Source organism: Rhinatrema bivittatum, chromosome 16, assembly GCF_901001135.1.
Source record: "Rhinatrema bivittatum chromosome 16, aRhiBiv1.1, whole genome shotgun sequence".
NCBI classification, from domain to species: Eukaryota; Metazoa; Chordata; class Amphibia; order Gymnophiona; family Rhinatrematidae; genus Rhinatrema; species Rhinatrema bivittatum.
The window spans coordinates 39,546,725-39,568,852 of NC_042630.1; the positions used below are offsets into that span (position 1 = coordinate 39,546,725).

Consider the following 22,128-nt stretch of genomic DNA (forward strand, 5'->3'; position numbering starts at 1 on the left):
CAAGCAGGAAGAATAGGTAAAGGAGAAAGGGAGGGAAGCTGGAAAAAGGAGGGACGTGAAAGCATTAAAACGTCCACTGCAGAAAGAAAGTGACAAAACTGAAAGAGGAAAAATAAGAAGACGAGCGAGACCACAGCCTAGAAACCATTGTCTGATCGAGAATATTGATTAGCTAATCAGTGTAAATTTATTATCCTGGCACCCAATTCAAAGTCTCAGGACGTGGATGTATCACCTACCATTGCATTTACATACCGTTGCCTGATTTTAGCTTTTTCTGGGGAATAATTCCTTATACGCAGGAAATATCCACCAATCCTGAGACTTTTTAATGGGTCTAAACTAGTTTTGAGGTACTAGCAAACAGTGTCTTTGGAGAGTAGATCATAATTGTCCCTGGCTTTTCACTCACTCTGCCCTGTGACCTCTTTTTTCCCTCCCAAGACTGCACTTCTCCCACTCAGACTGCCATGTCCCCCTTCCCGCCCCCCCCCCCCCAATCAACTGTACCACAGGGAATAAATGTCCCGGATTCACCCAAAAATATGGTAATCTATCCCTCCACCCAAGACCAGATGAAGGAGCTGGGTTACAGTCAATTTCCCCATTGTAAGGTGACAGTGCCCACTCCCTGGAGCAGGGTCAGAACTTTCCCTTCGCCTCCGCACCCACAGTAACAGACCCTCCCCTCCCCCCCCCCAAATAGACTGCTCTACCAGAGGTCCGCTGTGAAGGGTGGCAGGGGCAGAGGACCACGCTGGGAGGGTGGGGGTGAAATGGAACAGGGAGAAAGCTCCCAGAGAGGGAGAGAAAGCGATGGAGAGAAGCTGGAAATTGTGGTGGGAGAGAGATACAGAAGGGGAATGGAGGGGAGGGGGTCGCATGTGGGCTCTGTAGAAAAGGCAGTAAAGGGAAGGGGGGGGGCTGCATTAGACTCTTGTGATTCGGGCATGGAACGCATGTCACTCGGTGGTGAGGGGAGTGGAAGGGAGGGGGGGCCTCAGACTCGGTGGTGAGGGATTGTGTAGGGGAGGAGGTACCTTGCACCCTGGTAAGGGTTGTGGAGTAGAAGAGGGTGTACATGGATATAAGGGGAGCGGAGAGGGTGGGATGTCTTTAAGTGTGGTGAGGGGCGTGGATTGGAGAAGGTGCCTCAGACTGTGGTGAGGGGAGAGGGGTTCATGTGACTCTGTAACAAGATGCATGTGACACTGTGGCAGAAAGCAGGAGGTGCGATCAGATTTACCCATTCTTGCTAGTTACTGTGTTTTCCCGCATAGGCACAGAATGGAAGTGACCCCTTTGTAAATCTGGCCCTTGATGGGCGGCCCCTAATATCCGTTTGCTGCGCTCGGGTTCTCTCTCACACAAACTGCTCAGGCTCCAAGGCAAGAGTACGTATCCCAGAAGGCTTTACTGCTTCCCCCTGTGCGGGGATGGCACATCCGGAGGCACAAACAATGGAAACATTGCACAGACATGACTATTCCTGGGCCGTGAAGGGTTTTATACACGTAGACGTTTATTTATAGATAGCAATATACAACCTCAATCTGAGGATTCCAAACATTAGGAGGGTAATGTGAAACACAGACCCCAAACATTCACCCAAGGTAGTGTCCTCCCCTTCCCAACCTGGACCAGGACCTTCCCTCCTCCAGTGCCGCCCTGTAACCTGGCACATCGGGTGCTGGGGCGTTATCGCAAGGGACTCGTTTCTGGGTCTTGCACAAACCGGGCGTGTCCCGGAAGTAGCGCTAGCATCTCACCTCCATCCAGATACAGAGCTGGCACCCCCTATCATCCTTGATATAAAGGGTAGATACACGCCTCTCCCCTTCCCAAATACTCAGGGGGCACATTTCCAGAAGTTTGGTTACATGCATAAAAATAAGGAGTTACCCATGTAGAGTGGCTGAATGCACCGAAATGGATATTCAGCCACCTAGGGGTAAGTGCACAAGGTCATAACGTGCTTAAATTTGGCTGTATGGGAAGGGTGGGCAGGCATGGTAGGAATCTATCCATGTAACTTTAATTTTCAAACATTTCCCGTGTGCAACCAGCAGGCCGACAGCAAGCGTAACCTCTGCCCGTCGTTTCTAAATGGGCGAAACGACGCACGCGTGGTTACCTTGTACGTGAAAATCGAGCTCTTGGGCACACCCTCAAAAGTAGGCCCATTGCGATGCAGTTAGGGCCCCCCTTAATGACCGGGACCCCCTCCCTTTGCACATACAAAGAGCTGGGACCTCTGTCCTCCTTGATACAAAGAGTTAGGACCCTTCCCCAACTACATAGATAGGAACCCCTTCTCTCCTGCACACAGAGATGTTAGCCTTCCCCTGGTAAATATGTGCTGAGACTCTCTTCCAAGATACCAACCACCGGGACCACCCTCCCTTCATGGAAACATGCTAGATACAAGAGTTAGGATCCCTCCCCTCGTACATTTCAACTGCTGGGACCCTCTTCCTTGCTCGATTCCAAGAGCAGGGTCCCTTCCTCTCTTATATAGCAAGATCTGGGACCCCTCCCCTCCTAAGTACAGTTAGCATTGTCCTTTACGTACATATGTTATATACAAGAACACTGCATATCCCCGGTGAGCATTGGAGGGACAGAGCTTCCAAGGATAAAATCACGCCAGTTCTGCAAATCATCTCTCTCTCTCTCACCTTCCCCTCCTCCCGGCCGCCCCGTTTTTTTCCCCATCCTGCTTTCTCTCTGCCCACAGAACAATTTCAAAACTATGGCTACTGAGTCCTTTTTCATACCAAAATAGCATCCCCCTCATCTATTTGGATAAATATAACGAGCCCCCTCTGCATCTTTTTAGGTCTTTTCAATAGACTGTCCTGATGAGATGGCTCGGGGTCAGCAGGAACAGGCTGAGCCGGTCCTGGATTTATCCCTCTCTCCACCCCATCTCCTTTGTTCTAAGGTCCGTTGCTGCCAAGGGGGTAAAACCAGGACCATTTCAGGCTGTCCCGGATGACCTGGAGCCGTCTGGCACCTTCAAGTGGGATTATTCCAGAGCCCAGGGAGAGGCTGCGTCAGTCCTGGCGAATGCACGGATTTGTAAAAGCAGGACTGGCTCAAGCTCTCCCTACTGACAAGGAGCCATAGGGCAAACCTTACCCTCAGGTGACTCTACATCAGGGATGGCGAACTCCAGTCCTCGAGTGCCACAAGCAGGCCAGGTTTTCAGGATATCCACAATGAATATGCATGAGGTAGATCTGCATACAACGGAGGCAGTGCATGCAAATCTTTCTCATGCATATTCATTGCGGATACCCTGAAATCCTGGCCTGCTTGTGGCACTCGAGGCCTGGAGTTCGCCATCACTGCTCTAAAATGTAACAGGAAATGGTGGCTCTTGACTCAGAGACTCTGATAACCCAAAGCCAAGCAGCCAGGTGACCCAGTTCAAGGAAGAAGTCGTCCTGGATTTTGAACTTCTGTCCCAGTGGGATATGAGGTCCCTGCTTCTATCCATTGCCAATCAGCACTGGGGGACCAGACTGCAACAGGATGGGGGATGTCAGACATCCAGGACCGACCCAAGTGCTCCCTCCTTGACCTGGATCACTTGGCATCTCTGCCAAAGACCTGCACTCCACAAGCATCCAGGCTGCATTCTGGGAACTTCTGCAGAATCCCCACTTTTCATGCAGTTTGCAAATCTGACCAAATATCCTACCAAATGTATTCAGCTCTGACCCAAAAAACCAAAGTGACAGGGATGGAATAAGTAATACGATGGGGCAGATAGCATCACAGAGGGGTACGTCGCTTAACGAACTCCAGCCAGGAGGGAGAGTCAGAGCCAGTCCTGATTTTACAGCTCCCGGGACCTGCTCTGAGTCTCCCTGCTGGACTGGAGTTAGTTGAGCGCTATTCAGAGTAGGGTTACCACATGCTGATCCGGTCCTGCTTTTGCCCCATTGCCGGCATGGACTTGGTAGTTTGCCAATGCCGGTAAGGGGGCAAAAACCAGGAGTGGATCAATCTGTTTGGATTGACTGGGTGATGAGGCAACCCAATGCCTAGCAAACATACTTCATCATATTTCAATGTGGAGAGCTAGTCAAAAGGTTACCACCTCACCCGAGTCAACCTGAACAGACTCAACCACCACTGAATCTGAACCACTGGTACTTACGGATTTGTATACAGTGGCTGAAATCGACAGTGAAAAATCAGACCTGCGAATCCATGCATGTAATAGGGCACAGCCGGGACTGGAGAAGCCTGTTTGGTTGACCTGGAGTGAGATGGCAACCTGGGCTAGCTACAGCTTTCATTTTGCTCACAGTTGGTCATCCCTGTAGCTTTTGAATTATGCCCTACTTGTGGCCACTTTTCTGACCCAGAGAGCCCTCCATGTGATTCTTCCTGGTAACTTGGTCCTGATCTTCACTGTAAGGCACCCACCCTGAGAATTGAAACTTCTTATTCTCCTGCTCTTTCCCCTAAGCTCTAGCCTCTATGGCATGGAGGAAAGGGTAGGGCAGCCAAATGCGCCGCCAACGTAAACATTTCATTTTTGAAATGAAGCAGCCCAGTTCACCTCCCGTGTTGCCGTCCTGCGAATGGTACGAGCTGACTGGAGACCGTCCGTGGGACGCCATCATGCAAAGATGGCCGCTCCCAGAGGGAGCTCAGGGAACTCTTTGGAAAGAAAACTGTACCCAGAGCGCATTGTGCGATATTTCAACCATACACAGGGAAAGCCAATTTGGATTAGCAGCGCAACCCTCTGACTGGCCGATCTGGCTGCTTCCGGTGATTTCCATAGAGACAAGCCACTGGGCATTTAGTACAAATCATCCCCCCCCCCAGGGAATGCATGAATGGTTTCCCCATTCAATAAAAAAGTTTTCTCACTGCTCTTGGGTGCAAGAGTAGGGCTTCTGCAACCCTAGAGTGCCAAGGGCCATGAGTTAACAATGGAATCCATTCTCCTCATTGATGGACAGCAAGACTTAAAGCAACTGCTAATGGTCAAACATCCCAAATGCTGCTTATGTTACCTGTGAGAGGCAGTTTGTTTAAAGAAATGTTAAACAGACCCCCTAATGTGGTTTTAGGTTGAGTGTAGCTGTCCGAACACTTGTGATAGCATTCACCGGGGTGATAGCCTGTGACTCGGTTCCTTATTGGTGGACAGAGAATGTTAAGTATTGGAGGAGAAGGAAAGGATGAGGCCAAAGGCCTGCTGGCTGTTTCGTTAAGTCACTGAGAAGCATAATGTTTCAGGAAACGGCACTACCTGGTTAAACTGGGCCTTCTCCTCAAGATAAAGTTGAATTTTGCCCCAAGTACAAGGTTCGGTTGCCTTCCAAGGCCCGCTTCCCATTCATAACCTCCCAGAGCTCCTTCCCCCCGATAACTTCCTGCGGCTCTTCCCAAACACTAAGAAGGTAAATTCACCCAAAGTGGTGTCCCCCCCTCAATCCTATCTGGGACCTTCCCCTCAAATGTTGCCCTGGAACCTGGCGCATCTCAAGTGAGTCTTTCTGGATCCTGCACAAACTGAGTGCGCGCCAAAACCAGTGCCAGCATCTCACCTCCATCCACCTTAGATATAGTTTAGACAGCTCTCCCCTCCTAAATTCTTAGGACTCCAGTTTCAGAAGCTTCAACATAAGCACAAAAATAAATAATTATGTAAGGGCTGAATGCACTTAAATGGATTTTCAGCCACCTAAAAGTATGCAGACAATTCGTAACGTGCATAAAGTTAGAGACATATATATCCCAGAGCTGCTTTCCGTTGAGGACTTCCTTGGCTCTTTTCTTCTAACTTCCAGGGGCTCCTACCCAATGATAACTTCCCAGGGTTCCTTCCTAGTGATGTGCCCCATGGCTCCTTCCCAATAATAACTTCCCAATATCATCGTCCCAAGATTCCTTCCCAATGATAACTTCCCAGGGTTCCTTCCTAGTGATGTGCCCCATGGCTCCTTCCCAATATCATCGTCCCAAGATTCCTTCCCAATGATAACTTCCCAGGGTTCCTTCCCAATATCATCATCCCAAGATTCCTTCTCAATGATAACTTCCCAGGGCTCCTTCCCAATATCATCGTCCCAAGATTCCTTCCCAACGATAACTTCCCAGGGATCCTTCCCAATATCATCGTCCCAAGATTCCTTCCCAATGATAACTTCCCAGGGCTCCTTCCCAATATCATCGTCCCAAGATTCCTTCCCAATGATAACTTCCCAGGGTTCCTTCCCAATAATAACTTCCCAATATCATCGTCCCAAGATTCATACACAATGATAACTTTCAATGGCCTCCTTCCCATGGCTCGCCCAGTATATGTTTGAAATGTTGCACACTTGAATGTTGGTACCAGCTAGCTCCTTTTTTTTTCTCAGGACAGAATGATCCAATCCTGGGTTTTGCCTCCGTCACTTGCATAGATTTCTGATTTCTTTCCAATGAACCCAGACTTGCAACGATGGTAAACCAGGACTGGATCAACTTGTCTAGAAAAAATGAAGCCAATTGGTCGCTCTACGAGTACCGGTTCAATTTTCTTCCCAAGAACGGTTAAGAACTGAAACTTCTAATGATCTCCATGAACTCACTGAACAAAGCTCCAAACCACAAGCCAACCAGCATCCCTGCAAGAAGGCAAGTTTCAGAGACACCATGCTTCCTCTCCAAGCCTTTCAGACTAGGGAAAGGAGACTTCAATTTGATTGGCTTAAGTGTTTGCATGTGTTTTCTTTACCTGATCTCACCTGGCCCTCATAGAATGGGCCGGTTTAGTTCATCTTCACTAGCCTCAGCCTGTCATGGGAACTGCCTGATGGGAGAAAGAGGTCTCATCTAAGTCACTCTCCCACCATCCTGCAGGTTTTGACGGTGACTTTACAGCAACAAGATCTCTGGTAGCCACCTTTGTCCTGGGTTGGTGTGTTTGGAAAAAAAGGCAGGAATACGAACTGAATCAGCTTAGGATTGTAAGTGAGCCAAGCTCGTCTGATTCAGGCCAAATCCAACCCATCTCAGCCCAGTTCAGAGGTAGTCCAAATTCAATCCACACTGGTTTGACTATCTGTCACTGAACAGAGTGTGGGGACCCTGGACACCCTTAAACGCCTAAGCCATATCTAATTCCCTTTATATAGAAAGGGGGGAGGATGCATGGAATGGCCTTCTGACTGGAGGTGGTGGGAGTAAAATGATAGCAAAATTCAAGAAAGCCTAGGACCAACAGAGAGGCTTCTCAGTGGTGGGGAAGCAAGGTGTAAAACAAGAGATTAATAGGGTCTATGGTAATGCAATAGAAAGGGAGAATGGGTACATGGGATGGTCCTGTAGCTCTTTTATCTGTTGCCCTGTCCTAATGCTTCAATGGCTCAGGTCTCACCGTCATGCATGCCTTTTCTGGGTGACACTTTTCAAACCAGTGTCCGGGGGGTCCTGACTGGGTGGGAAGGATGCTATGGAAACCATGGTGGTGCTGGCATGCTTTTAATTATCTCTTGAGGGGGAAGGGAAGCTAGAAGATGGGACCAGCAGAAGGCATGTCTGTCATGGCCTCAACACATAGTAACACTGACTGCAATCCTTTTACAACTGCTACCCAGAAATCAGGGGTCCATCCCCCTACTGAAGGGTCAGGGATAGTCCCAGAATGATAGAGTTGAAAGGTGTAAACTTGCTAGAGTGTACGGCTTATACTAGGTAGTTGGGTGGGGGAGGGATGGCCTACTGATATGAGGGCAAAGCCCCCAAGTCGGAACTCTTGAATTTAAATCTTGGACACATAATCTCTCTTTACCTGAGCTCTAATCCCAGCTGTGCCACTAACCTGTCATCACCTCAGGCGAGCGACTTTAGCTTCCCTGTGCCTTCGCTTCTAATCCCGGCTCTGCCACTGCATTCTGCAGGACCTGGAACAAGCCATCTGACCTCTCTGTACCCCATTCTACTCGTTCGTTAGGGTTATCACACGGCAAAGTCCAGGGGCTGAAATTAGCTGCTGCCCTTGCTGGATCCCCCTCCCCCAGAGGTGGCTGCATGGAACTTTTTCAGGTGCTGCGATAGGTTACAGCACCCCCAAATTGTCTTCCCCTCCCCCACAACGACCAGCAGCACCCCACTTCCCCCCCTCCCCCCACCCCTTCACCACCAAGACACACACACACCTTAAAATCCTTAACAAACTGATTTTATCCTTGGATGCAGTCACAAAAATAAAATAAAAAATCGAAACAGATTCCCCAAAGCAATTATAAACAAAGAAATTGGTCATTTTAAATAGCCCCCTACCCCTTTCTCATCCTTTTAACATTCCAAACAATAATTAGAAAAAAAAAAAAGAACTCTGCTCTGTTTGTACACCAGAAAATAAAGTTAAAACTCACAATTGTATTCTGCGCGTGTTTCTTTAGTGCGAGTGTGTTTTCAGCGGAAGATATGTAGATTATTACTAGCAGGCATAACTTTTGTAACTTTTTTTTTTTGTTCTTTTTAAATTAGTTTTTCCTCTTTTATTAAGGAATAATGTTTCTTTGTACAAGTTCGGCTCGGACACGCGAGCCCAGCTCCTCCCCGCCCCGGGTGTCCTCAGCACCGTGCCGGCGGCATTCCCACTGCAAAAGAGAGGAAGAGAGAGAGAGAGAGAGAGAGACAGAGGAGCGTGAGAGCGATGGCAAGAGAGCATAAGCGAGGGGGAAAGGGAGAGGAGAAAGAGTGAGCGGCAGGAGCATGAGTGAAATACAGAGAGAGCATGAAGGCGCGCGAGAGCCAAAGGCGGTGGCAAAAGAGTGCGCAAGAGAAAGCATATGAGAGCGTGGCAAAGAGACAGCATGAGAGCAGAAAAAAAAAGCATTAGAAAGAGACCACAGAGAGAGAGAGAGACAGACATGCAGAGAGAAACTGCAGCATGAGACAGAGGATGCACAAAAGGCAGACAGCAGAACAGAGGGACAGACAAAGACTGCACAGCAGAGAAAAAGTGAAACACAGGGATAAAATATTGGAGATGAAGTAGAAGAGACCATGAGATAGCAGAAGAGAAGAGCGCCATTGCCAAAGAAAGCGAGAGAGAGAGAGAGAGAGTGAGAGAAAGATGAACTTCCATTTTGGTTGGGATTTGGATTGCTGTGAGATAAACCTGGGCTGAGGATTCCAAATCTGTTCTCCGAACGCCTGCTGTTATTCTTAACTCGATTTATTTCGTATTAAATCAATCACTTTTTTTTTTCCTCCCCCTGCGTGAATAATAGCGGGCTCTTAGATGAAATACTCCTTCTTATCATCCCCGCCGGCTTGGCTGGCCTCTGCGTTGATGATCGCCGTGTCTGCGTCCGGTGCGTCGTCTGCGCCCTTGGCCTCGTGGGTCAGGTAGGTGCCTGAGAGCGGACAGACAGACAAAACTTTGACATCACCATTACCCTCATGGTTAACGCTTTGTAAATTAAAGTAGTAATAAGCCTGCAAAGCTGAATTTCGGCTCATTTAACAGAATACCAGCGCCTACTGATTACATCACAGCCTACGCCAGGAACAGCCTACGCCAGGTCTGGTTTTGCGTGCATGGCCTTGTAGTCCTTAGAGAAACTGGAGCTACGGGTCCATAGAGGTCAACAGCAGTAAAATCAGGCCTGGCTCAGCCCTCTCTGACGACATGCTGGGGATTTGTTAATCGTCATCATAGCCCACTTGACCACAAGTACATTTGAAAGATGTGTAAGCCACACAGAGAAAATGGCAACAAACAAGCTGTCGCCGAGGCCTTCTTCAGGTCAGAACAAAATAGAGAAGGGCACATGGCTCTCTCAAACTCATCCCGGGGCACTGCCACTCCCATAAAAAGGTCCTAGCTGCATCTCGTTTGTTGACCTTTACTTCTATGCATCCAATCGGGCTGGCACGATGCACGCACTACCTTATTTCAAGCACGTGCAGCAACGTCTCCCCCTCTACTCAACCCTGCTAAGGTCGCGGCTGGAATACTGTGACCAGCTCTGGGTGCCCCACACTGTGTGAGAGATGTGGAAGATGCCTCTGGAGGAGATCATGTGCCTCTCGGGGCCGACTCTAGGGCAATGGCACCCTAGGTGAAAACTGTTGGCAATGCTGCCCTCATCAAATGATTCGAGGCGTAGATTAGCAGGGATGAGAGCGTATGCAAGCTTTCTCTACAAATGAGCAGCGGGAACGGGTCCCCCTTCTCTCCCAGCATCTGGCCCTTTATAATACCTTATCCCCCCCACCCTTAGCATCCTCACCCAACCTCTTAACCCCTCGCCAGCATTTCCCCCATACAGGAAATGCCAGCCTGTGAATTTTGCTCACAGAGCTGGCACAAATGAGAAGGAATGGTGGCAGCGGTGGGAATGAACTCTCACTGTTCCTCTCAATGGGGCCTGGTTCAGGTCTGGGTCTGTAAAGCCCGTAGCATTACGTGTAGGACTGCTAAAGGAACCCTGCTCGGCTACGCTTGCACACACCGCAGGGAATGGCTCGGGTTTGTCCCTCCGGGCTGGTGGCGCCCCTTGTGAAAATGGTGCCCTACCCAAACACCGTCTCTGCTGACTCTACGAGGGGAGAGCGAAGGAGTCAGGTGTATTCAGCCTGGAAAGGGGAGACTGAAGGTGGACTCGACAGCAACCTTCAAATACAAAAAGTGAGGGGTAATAGCAAGAGTGGGGATGATCAGCACTTCTCTGTCTCCGCTCAGGGTAGAGGCAATACATGATGAGCTTACACTATAGCGAGGAAGATGACGTTTCACATTGGGAAGAACTTCCTGCCTGTGAGGTTGGTCCCAAACTGTAGAAGGCAAAAAGAGCGACTATTTCTGTGACACCTTGACACCGCTAGCCTCCTTGGGGAGGCTGGCGGTGGGAGGCTAGGGAAGAGTCAGGCCTGAGGACACTCGTCCCAGCTTTTCTTTCTGGGCGTTATCGGCCTGGGCAGCCATCACCTCCGGGCTCAATAAGTCTGCACCTGACAGGGCCATGCTTCTCCGGGTCAACGGAAAGAACCCTGGAATCGTGAACGGGCTGGGACAGAGTCTGAGAATTAACCGCGTGGACTGGAAACTGCTGGGGAGCAATGATCAGACCCCCAGGTCAGATACTCCTATGGAGACTGACACCAGTGGCACTTTCATAGTCTAAGGCTGTTCATGCTCTTTTTCACTCAGACGGAACTGGGCCAGCCATTTGCAATTTTGCCTGCACTATCAGGAATCTGCAATTACACATTTTATTAAGTTAATCCCGCTAATGCTCCAGACTGGAATGGTTTATTTTATTATCTGTAGCTTGACTACTTCAAAATAAAGCAAGCATTCCAGGAGACAGCCCACTATTGTCTGGAGGGTCAGTTAATCTCAGCTGAAGCTGCCCTGTGTTTTGTTTTTTTCTGGAAGGTCGTGAATTACAATTTAGGTATCCCCCTACCCCCAGCTCCATTCCCGCCCCCACCCTTGGAGGCTTTGAACAGTCTAGAAGCGCAGGCTGACACATATCACCCATCCAATGATTCCACTTTTCTCACTCCCCTTGGGTAATGAAAACCATTTCATTTTACCCTTAGATATCTCGTCAGGGCAGTGAAGGTGGCAGCCTGGGCAGCAGAGAGGGCAGGGGACCCAAAGGGTGCTCCAAAACCAGTGCCAAGGTGCCGGTAACTCGGCAGGTTCTCTCTGGCCTAGGACTGTGCGTCTGTGCACCTCAGCAGGGTCATCTCAAGCCCAGTCTACCAGTGCCGGTGCGGCGCCCCCTCTGCACCTCAGTGCCGGCGCCGGGCATTGCCCCTGGTGCACCCGACACCAGCATAGGCCCGGCCTCACCTTTGTGTCGTATCAGGTAACGTCCCAGGACAATGATGAGGCAGAGCAAGAGGAAGACAATCACAGCCACAACGCATCCGATAACGGCATGGTCAATGGTGGATGTGGACGGAACTGGGCTGGGATCTAGCGAGACCGGGAGAGAGCGAGAGATGCAAGGAAGACAGGAAGGAAAGGGGTGAGAGGAGAAGAGGAAAAAAGCGAGGGAGGGCAGAAAAAGAGGGAGGGATGATAAAAGACCGAAGAGGCAGAAGGTGACAGAGAGAGGGAAAAAAGGAGGGAGAGAAAGGTTAATACAACGCCTCTGACATTCTGTAACATGTTTCCTTTACACATTTTCCTTTCTTTTTAAGGTTAAAACTCTGTGGCGAGTCGCTGGGAGCAGAGTCTGGCTGGGCGAGCCCCTGAGGTGCTCCTCTCCGCCCTCTCTAGCATCCTTCCTCACACGGCCCCTCCTCCAAGGCAGCACTGGCAGCAGGGGCCACAGCCTCACGGGCATCTTACTGCTTCAAAGGAGGGATGAAATGTTTCGGGAGGGCCTGGAGTGGAGATAGTGTGGGGGAGGGATAGACATTTCATGCACCTTTCATACAAACAGGCCGATGCAATACCGTGCGCTGTGGACAGCACATGGCTCATAACCCCGATGCAAAATGGGGGGTCAGCGAGCCCAATCTTGCACGTAGCTAACAGCGCTCGTCACATGTAAATTCATGTTGATGAGGCTATAGCACAGCTGCTTACCTGTAACAGGTGTTCTCCTAGGACAGCAGGATGTTAGTCCTCACAGATGGGTGACATCAACAGACGGAGCCCGGCACGAAAAATTTTTGTCAAAGTTTCTAGAAGCTCTGACTGGCACACTGAGCATGCCCAGAATGCCACTATCCGCACGTCAACAAAAGGTGCCCCTGTAACAAAGCAAAAAGTAAGGGCGAAAATAACAAAACACAAGACGACCCAACTCCTTGGGGTGGTGGGTGGGTTACCTGAGGACTAACGTCCTAGGAGAACACCTGTTTCAGGTAAGTAACTGCGCTTTCTCCTAGGACAAGCAGGATGGTAGTCCTCACACGTGGGTGAATACCAAGCTCCAGGCTGCTCCCAGCCACAACTAAGACCAACAATTACCGAACAAGGTGCCATTGGGCACAAAAACAACTGCAGTGCTGTTGGTCAGCAGGGAGATGGCCTGGTTCCAACCGGGGGCCTTAGGCAGGAAGAGGTTTAAACCTGGAAGAGATTGAAGAGGACAGATTGGCCAAAGGCACTATCCTGTTGACCATGTGGACGGCCTCAGCATGCAAGGTCACTGGACTACTCTGGAAGCTCTCTGCCAGATAAACTTCCTAGAACTTTGGGTGATTCGTTAAGCCCTCTGGGCTCTCTGGGACCGGTTGTCACACAAATAAGTCCTGATTTGGGCGGACAACCAAGTCAGGATGTGGCGCCTGAGATGAGCGGCCACCTCTGCCAGGCACTTGGTGAAGACTCGAGGGGCTGAGGCCAGACCAAAAGGCAGTGCCCTGTACTGGTAGTGAGCCTTCCCCACTACGAAGCGCAGATACTTTCTGTGCCCAGGGAACATGGCAATGTGGATGCAGGCATCCTTGAGACCGAGGGAGCAGAGCCAGTCTCATCTTTTGAGGAGGGGAATCAGATTGCCCAGAGAAACCATCTTGAACTTTTCTCTTGCGAGAAATTTGTCAATGCCCTGAGGTTGAGAATAGGGAGCAAACCCCCAGTCCTCTTTGGTATGAGGAAATACCTGGAACAGAACCCTCGGCTCTGCTGAGGAACGGGCTCCACCGCTCCTGCCATGAGAAGTGCGGATAGTTCTGTCCGAAGTATGACCTGCTGGGCGGACGAACCCCACAATGGACTTGGGGGAGAGTTCTCTGGAATCCTTCTGAAATTGAGACGAACTATGGTGAGGAACCATTGGTCCGAAGTGATGGTTTCCCAGTGGTGGGTGAAGTAAAGAAGTTTGCTTCCCACTGGGGTTCCAGTGCTGGAGGTATGTCCTGCTGACCCATGCTTCCTCGCCGCCAGTCAAAAGCCCATAGCTGGGGCCGGTTGGGGGACTGGCTGGGGCGTAGGTGCACGCTGCTGACGGAACAGCCCCTAGAGCTAGCACAGGGTGTGCGAGTCTGAGAGGTGGGGGGGGATAGCCTCTGCTATTACTAGCAATGGTTACATGGAATAGACTTAGTTTTCGGGTAATTGCCAGGTTCTTATGGCCTGGATTGGCCACTGTTGGAAACAGGATGCTGGGCTTGATGGACCCTTGGTCTGACCCAGTATGGCATGTTCTTATGTTCTTATATTTCCGCTGTCGATAAAAGGACTTCCTGCAGCTGGGCCTGGAAGATTTCCTGGCAGAGAATGGTGGGTCTGAAGCACAAGCAGAGAGTTGTTGGAGGGTTTTGTGGTGATCCTTCAACTAAGCTGTCGCATCTCTGACCTTATCCCCAAAAAGGTTAATCACCCGCACTTGGGAGGTCAGCCAGCTTCTCCTCTACCTCTGGCCGGAGGCCGGAAGCCTGTAACCAGGCCATCCTACAGCCGTCAATGCTCACGGTGGCCACCCTGGCTGCTGTCTCAAAAACGTTGTAGGTGGACCTCACCTCGTGTTTCCCAGCTTCCAGACCCAACTAGACAACGGCAGAAGGCGACTCCTGTTGCTGCTGGGGGAGGCTATCTGCAAGCTCCTGGACCTGTTTCCACAGGTTTCGGTTGTACTGGGTCATGTACAACTGGTAGGAGGCAATACGGCCAATGAGCATAGCAGCCTGGAAAACCTTCCTACCCAAAGCATCCAATTCCCTATGACCCTCCCCGGAGGGGCAAAAGCATGGGTGCGGGAGCGCTTGGTCTTTTTAAGAGCAGACTCCACAACTGGTGAGGGAGATGACGCCTCTCAAACCCTAAAGCTTACTGCATCATGTAGGTGGCATCCGCCATCCTATTCACTGGAGAGATGGAGAGAGGATGTTCCCACATTCTCAGGAGAAGCTTCTTAAAGATGTCATGATTGGAGACAGCCACTATTTCCTTAGAAGTGTTGACAAATTGGAGTACCTCCAACATCTTATGTCGAGCATCCGCCTCCATTAGAAGCTGGAAGGGGATGGCTTTGGCCATGACCCTAACAAATCCCGCAGAGGAGAGGTCTTCTGGGGGAGAGCGATGTCCTTCCACCAGAGGGGAAGCCTTGGAGAGGGGGGTCAGCCGAGATTTCGAACGAAGACTCTGAACGGTCGTTTCCCCACGGGTCATAAGGGCCTTCTTCTTCACTGAGGCCATCGCAGGACCTGCAAGGGCGATGCCTGAGGAAATCTCTGGCCTTGAAGGCACCGCGGAAATCGGTGGTCCCGCTGGTAATGGAGGAATCGAAGGCCGCGGAAGGCCCGGGTAAAGGCTTGGGGAACGGAGGCTTCAGGGCCACTGCACCGGCTGCATCTTCCTCCTCCTCGGACCCAATGATGGGGATCGCTCCTGATGGAGGCATTGGTGGCTGCTGGGACACCTCGGGCACCGGCTGTGTTGGGAGGCGCCAAGGACATCCAGACGCTTGAGCAAGGGTGCCAAAATAGACGACGGAGGCTTCGGCACCAGCATGGGAAGCGGAGGCGGCCCAATGCTCCGCAGAGCTCGGAGCACGGTGCTCTGCATCCTGCAGTCCAGCTCCTCCTGAAAGTCCGGTGAGGCCAGGAATGAGGGAGGGGGGACCAGGCGTCACCGGTGTTTCCTCGGTTCGCCGAGGAGGCACAGTGCCTGGAACTGATGTCAGTGGGAAATGCCTGGGACTCCCGGGTTTATCAGAGAATGGAGCCTCCATACCACGGGGTTGCTTCGGTGGCAGTATGGCAGCTGCCAGCACCGCACTGGAACCGGAGCCATGCATCAATGGCGACCAGTGTCAATGCTTATGAGATCTCCCAGGGTACTCGGCCCGGTCTTTCCCCGGCGCTAGCTAAGCAGAGGATCCCGAAGTCCTGGAAACCAGTGAGATCATGGAGGACCGATCACCGTTCCCCTGGTCTTTGGACGACGTCACCGGGGGAGCGGCAAGGGGGAGCGTATCGAGCGGCTCCCCTCAACCCTCAGGTGTCGGGGACTCCGACGCGGGTGTTGACAGAGCGGACTTTTTAGAACCGAAAAGTTTCTCCATTTATCGAGAAGAGCACGATGGCCCTTGGGGGGGGGGGGGGTGTGTGTGTGTGTCATCTGATCACACAGCTGACCCCCTTGGACATTGTGCGAGGCCCCCAGGCAGAGGATGCAAACCTCATGCAGATCTGTGATGGACATGGTCCGTGGGCACTGGAAGGCACCGACGAAAGCCGGACGACGCCATGAAAAACACCTGCAGCACGGTCGATGACCGGGGGGGCCACCGAGAAGTGGGACTCCGGGAACCGCCCACGAAAATTGAGGAAAAAAATTTTTTTACCTACCGGCTCCAAGGAGAGGCACCGACCGCGAAGGAGGACCCGTCGATGGAACGGGAAAAACAAAATCCCAAAATGAGCAGAAAAAAAGAGAACGAAGCAGAGCTCCACAAACCGCGAGGCAACTGCACCGCGGAAAAAGAGAGACTGAAGGGGGACCTCGCGTGGACGTGCGGCTAGCGGCATTGCTGGGAAGGGTCAGTGTGCTGGTCAACGCTTCTAGAAACGTTGACAAAGGTTTTCCGTGCCGGGCTCCATCTGATGATGTCACCTATCTGCGAGGGCCACCATCCTGCTTGTCCTCGGAGAATAGCTGTCACCCCCGATGCAAAAAAAGAAATGGGTGCCCGACGCGCACATTTTTACCCTCCAAAATCAACGCGTGCCCCGGAGCAGGTGTTAATTCTTGGGGAGCCTCCTAAAGTGAACAGAAAAACAGAAAATACTGCTTTTCTGTAATTCCTCCAACTTAATATCGGGGCGATATTAAGCCGGAGGAACTGAAAAATTTAGAACAGTCCAAAAAAAAAAAAACCGCGCTCGCGGTCAGGACAGGAAAAAGGACGCTCAATCGACGAGTATCCATTTCCCTAACCCATGGCTGTGCACAGGTTAAGGAAAACAGATGCTCGTGAAACTGAGCCTCCCTTTTCTTACCCCGCTGACAGCCACCTCTCCTGGGGCGCCCGCTGCCGAGGAGGCGTGAGGGGGGGGGCGGGGGCACAGTTTCCCCCCTAGCGCCTCCCTTTTACCGCGGCAGCCCGTGCGTGTATCGCGCCGGGCGCCCCGGAGGGGTCGATCGGCGCGCATCAGACGCTCGTGACCGAGCGCCCATTTTCCGCACGCCGATATCGCGTCGGCCTGAAACCGTACGAGTTAAAGGGATCTTCTCACGGCAGACCACATGAAGCATGCACAGCAGGCTCCTTGGAAGCGCACGGCGGCGTGCGCACCGCCTGCACGCGTGACGGGAAAGAGGAGATGCTTCGGGGCGATTTTAACCTTGGCACAAAATTCCCAGCGGCAGCCGTCTGCCGTCGCACAGGAGGCTCCGTGCTTTCGGCAGAGGAAGATGAATGGCGCTGCCTCCTGCTGTCAGACCCAAGGGCAGGCTTTAAAGTGGTAGGAACCTGTCTGTCTGTCGTGTCCTTACAAGACCTCCCCCCTCCCCTCCCCCCACCCACAGCTCCTCCTTCCCCAGATCAGGGCGTCCCTTGGGCAATGCGCAATTTCATTCGGGCAGAGCTTCTACATCTGGAATCAAAGGCCAGATGTGACGGCCGTTCTCCTGATATTCCTGCAGCTGGACGCTTCATCTCCTGCTGGCAGCGGGCTGGGTGCAGGGAGGGCGGGATTTGGTCTACAACCAGGACTGGCGCAGCCTCTCCTTGTTGTGCGAGGCTTTCTCCCAGGTGACCTGACAACTGAGGGGGAGGGGGGGGGTCACCAAGGGCACCCTGAGTCAGTCCTGGTTTTAAACTCAAATCCTCCTCTGGCCCATTGCCTCTGCGGCAGGCCCTGGCTTCGATCCCCGGTTCAGGTTCTCCGCTCCCCTTGTTGTCTGAAGCGGGGGTGGGGTGGGGGCAGGGGGAGGACGCTACGGATGCAGTGCGGAGAGGGAGGCGTCACGCTCCTCGCGTGGCGGCGACACGCCGTGGGCAGAGTCCGGGGCCGTGGCTGAAGGAGCAGCCCTGGGAAGTGACCCCCCCCCCCCCGGCTGAGGTCCCTCCCTGAGGACTAAACCTAAATTGGGAGGAGATACGGAAAAAAAAAAAATCCATGGATAGTTGCAAACCAAGGCTCTCGCCACCAGATCCTAGTCCTGGATGTGTTTAATAAGGAAGCTCAAAGAGCAGAAGGGAAATGTCAAGTCAAAACAAAAAAGCACAGATCTCCTGGCGGTTTTTTTTTTTTACTGAAAGATCACCAGGCAATGAGAACCTGAAATCTTCTGGGCATTTCGCTGTTCTGAATGGCTTTCTAATGGCTCCTGGCAGATACCCCAGATGGCCCTCTGATGCCACAGCATCAGAAAAGGTCGCTGTTAATTGAAATTGGATTGTCCTTTCCGTGTCTCACGGTCTCCAGAGTCATCTGTGGATTGGCGTTTAAACTGTTAACTTGTTGGAAAACAAGCCCCAAACATTTTCGCGTACAAAATTGCACATGCACTGTTAAACCTTTGATGTCCCCTGCGGCGAGCGCGGCACTGCGACCTTCCCCGCCCCCTACCCACGCCGCGAACAGCGAAGGACGACGTCCCCTAGCAGCGCACCTTGCCCCGAATGCTGCACGACGTTCCTCCTCCCCCCCCCCCCCCAACCGCCTTCGGGTAGAGAGGTCGCGGCAGAGCGGGTGACGGGGCTCAGCGGAGGAGGAGGCCGCACGCAGACCGGAAGGCGTAAACGAAATACCTGGTGATGATGGTGACAAAACAGCTGCAGGCGTGGCAGGAGGTCAGCGTTCGCAGGGCGCACGGTGGTGAGCGGCGAGGCAGATGGAGACAATTGACAGGTGAGTAACGGGTGGCAGGGTGGAGGGAAGCATGGGAGCCAAAATGAAACCATGAGACATTTGTAAAAAAAAAAAAAAAAGAGGTGAACGCTTAGGATGGGGCCCACAGCATGGATCATGGATCAACTGAGCTCTCAACAAGGAACATCATAGGCCAGAAATGGGAGGCCATGGGATGGCAGACTCCGTCCACAGAATGCACCGGGAGAAAGACTGAGGGAAGAGAAAGACAAATTAAGGAAAGAGGCACCAGGAGTGGGAGAAATGGGAGGGAGAAACGGAGCACAGACGGAGACGGATGGACGAAGGATGGGGGGTTTCAGAAGGGGACCGGGAGTTCTGCCCGGGCCACTGAGGGAAAGAGAGGTGGCCCTGGGGCTTGTCCCAGTGTGGAGGGGTCAGCTAATCCAGAGCCTTCTTCCCGCCCCCACACCAGACGTGAGAAGACGACATTAAAGCACACTGCAAGGTGGGAACAAAACAGTGTTAGCGGCAGACGCCGCTGACGTACAGATGTCATACACAAGGTGGTCGCAGGCAGTGCCTAAGCGTGATGGATGAGTTAGCTCAGGGGACAACAGCAGCAGCAGCAGCAGCAGGAGAACCTGGATTTCCCATTTTATCCTCCCAATCTGAATACACATTCACCCAAAACATATAAAGAGACTATTTTACCACAGCAACGCTCACTGCACCGATAACACTGAAAAAAAGCTGATTTGCCATAGCAACGCGCACTGCACTGATAATGAAAAGGAGCCAATTTACCAAAGGAATGTACACTGCACTGATAACACAGAAAAGATGCTGATTTACCAGTGTACACTGCACTGATAACACAGAAGAGATGTTGATTTACCAAAGAAGTGTACACTGCACGGATATCAATGAAAAGACACTGATTTATCAAAGGAGTGTACACTGCACCGATAACCCTGAAAAGAAGGTAATTCACCTAACGATTGTACATTGCACCGATAACTCTGAAAAGGAGCTGATTTACCACAGCAGCACGCACTGCACCAGTAACTCTGAAAAGTCTCTGATTTACCAAAGGAAAGTACACAGCATTGATAACACTGAAAAGACGCTGATTTACCAAAGGAGTGTACACTGCACCGATAATACTGATGTCATACACATGGTGGATGCAGGCAGTGCCTAAGCGTGATGGATGAGTTAGTTCAGGAAACAGCAGTAGCAGCAGTCATAGGAGAATCTGCACTTCCCATCTCACCCTCCCAATCTGTACACAGATTCACCCAAAACATATAAAGAGACTGTTTCCCACAGCAGCACTCACGGCCGGTGCAAGGGTAGTAGGCACCCTAGGCGACTTCTGCCTTGCGCTCGGCCCCTCCAGTTGAGTCACCCCATGCCGCGCTGAGCTAATTTACGAAACGAACTACACTGCATCAATAACACTGAAAAGAGGCTGATTTACCAAAGCAGCGCGCACTGCACCAATAACACTGAAAAGGAGCTGATTTATCAAAGGAATGTACACTGCACCAATAACACTGAAAAGGAGCTGATTTATCAAAGGAATGTACACTGCATCAATAACACTGAAAAGAGGCTGATTTATCAAAGGAATGTACACTGCACCAATAACACTGAAAAGAGGCTGATTTATCAAAGGAATGTACACTGCACCAATAACACTGAAAAGAGGCTGATTTATCAAAGGAATGTACACTGCACCAATAAAACTGAAAAGAGGCTGATTTACCAAAGGAATGTACACTGCACCAATAACACTGAAAAGAGGCTGATTTATCAAAGCAGCGCACACTGCACCAATAACACTGAAAAGGAGCTGATTTATCAAAGGAATGTACACTGCACCAATAACACTGAAAAGGAGCTGATTTATCAAAGCAGCACACACTGCACCAATAACACTGAAAAGGAGCTGATTTATCAAAGGAATGTACACTGCACCAATAACACTGAAAAGGAGCTGATTTATCAAAGCAGCACACACTGCACCAATAACACTGAAAAGGAGCTGATTTATCAAAGGAATGTACACTGCACCAATAACACTGAAAAGAGGCTGATTTATCAAAGGAATGTACACTGTACCAATAACACTGAAAAGAGGCTGATTTACCAAAGCAGCGCGCACTGCACCAATAACACTGAAAAGGAGCTGATTTATCAAAGGAATGTACACTGCACCAATAACACTGAAAAGAGGCTGATTTAGCAAAGCAGCGCGCACTGCACCAATAACACTGAAAAGGAGCTGATTTATCAAAGGAATGTACACTGCACCAATAACACTGAAAAGAGGCTGATTTATCAAAGCAGCGCGCACTGCACCAATAACACTGAAAAGGAGCTGATTTATCAAAGGAATGTACACTGTACCAATAACACTGAAAAGAGGCTGATTTACCAAAGCAGCGCGCACTGCACAAATAACACTGAAAAGGAGCTGATTTATCAAAGGAATGTACACTGCACCAATAACACTGAAAAGAGGCTGATTTATCAAAGGAATGTACACTGTACCAATAACACTGAAAAGAGGCTGATTTACCAAAGCAGCGCGCACTGCACCAATAACACTGAAAAGGAGCTGATTTATCAAAGGAATGTACACTGCACCAATAACACTGAAAAGAGGCTGATTTACCAAAGCAGCGCGCACTGCACCAATAACACTGAAAAGGCTCTGATTTAACAAAGAACTGCTCACTGCATTGATAACACTTCGAAGGGACTGATTTATCAAAGGAGCGTACATTGCACTGATCATACCGAAAAGGCATTGATTTATCAAATGAGTGTACACTGCAGTGATAACATTGAAAAAGGCGCTGATTTATCAAAGGAGAGTACACTGCACCGATAACAGTGAAATGACACATTTATCAAAGGAGAGTACACTGCACTGAAACACTGAAGAGGCACTGATTTATCAAAGGAGAGTACTCTGCACCGATAAGACTAAAAGGGAGCTGATTTGCCACAGCAGCTTGCACTGCACCGATAACACTGAAAAGGCTCTGATTTACTAAAGGAGTGTACACTGCACTGAACACTGAAAATATGCTGATTTAACGAAGAAGTGCTTACTAAACTGATAACAATGAGAAGAGACTGATTTATCAAAAGGGTGTACAATGCACTGATAACACTGAAAAGGAGCTTTTTATGAAAGGATTGTACACTGCATTGATAATACTGAAAAGGAGCTGATTTACCAAAGTAGTGCAAGCTGCACTGATAACACTGATACAGCAAAGGAGAGAACACTGCGATGGAGAAGGTACAGAGAAGGGCTACCAAAATGATAAGGGGAATGGAACAGCTTCC

General features: G+C 50.7%; 1 protein-coding gene across 5 annotated transcripts in view; it reads right to left on the reverse strand.

Moving 5' to 3' along the window:
- Positions 1–1,499: 1,499 nt before the first annotated feature.
- Positions 1,500–22,128, reverse strand: part of CADM3 (cell adhesion molecule 3) — a 185,291-nt gene continuing 164,662 nt past the window's right edge. For 3 of the 5 annotated variants that reach the window (XM_029580329.1, XM_029580326.1, XM_029580327.1), the window contains 3 exons: positions 18,702–18,725; positions 11,834–11,959; positions 1,500–9,383 (listed from right to left, as the gene is read on the reverse strand). In XM_029580329.1, coding sequence (XP_029436189.1) covers positions 9,265–9,383; positions 11,834–11,959; positions 18,702–18,725 — 269 coding nt within the window. In that variant the 3' untranslated portion in view covers positions 1,500–9,264. The remainder of the gene's footprint in view (positions 9,384–11,833; positions 11,960–18,701; positions 18,726–22,128) is intronic. The other 2 variants (XR_003853001.1, XM_029580328.1) reach the window with 2 other exon arrangements.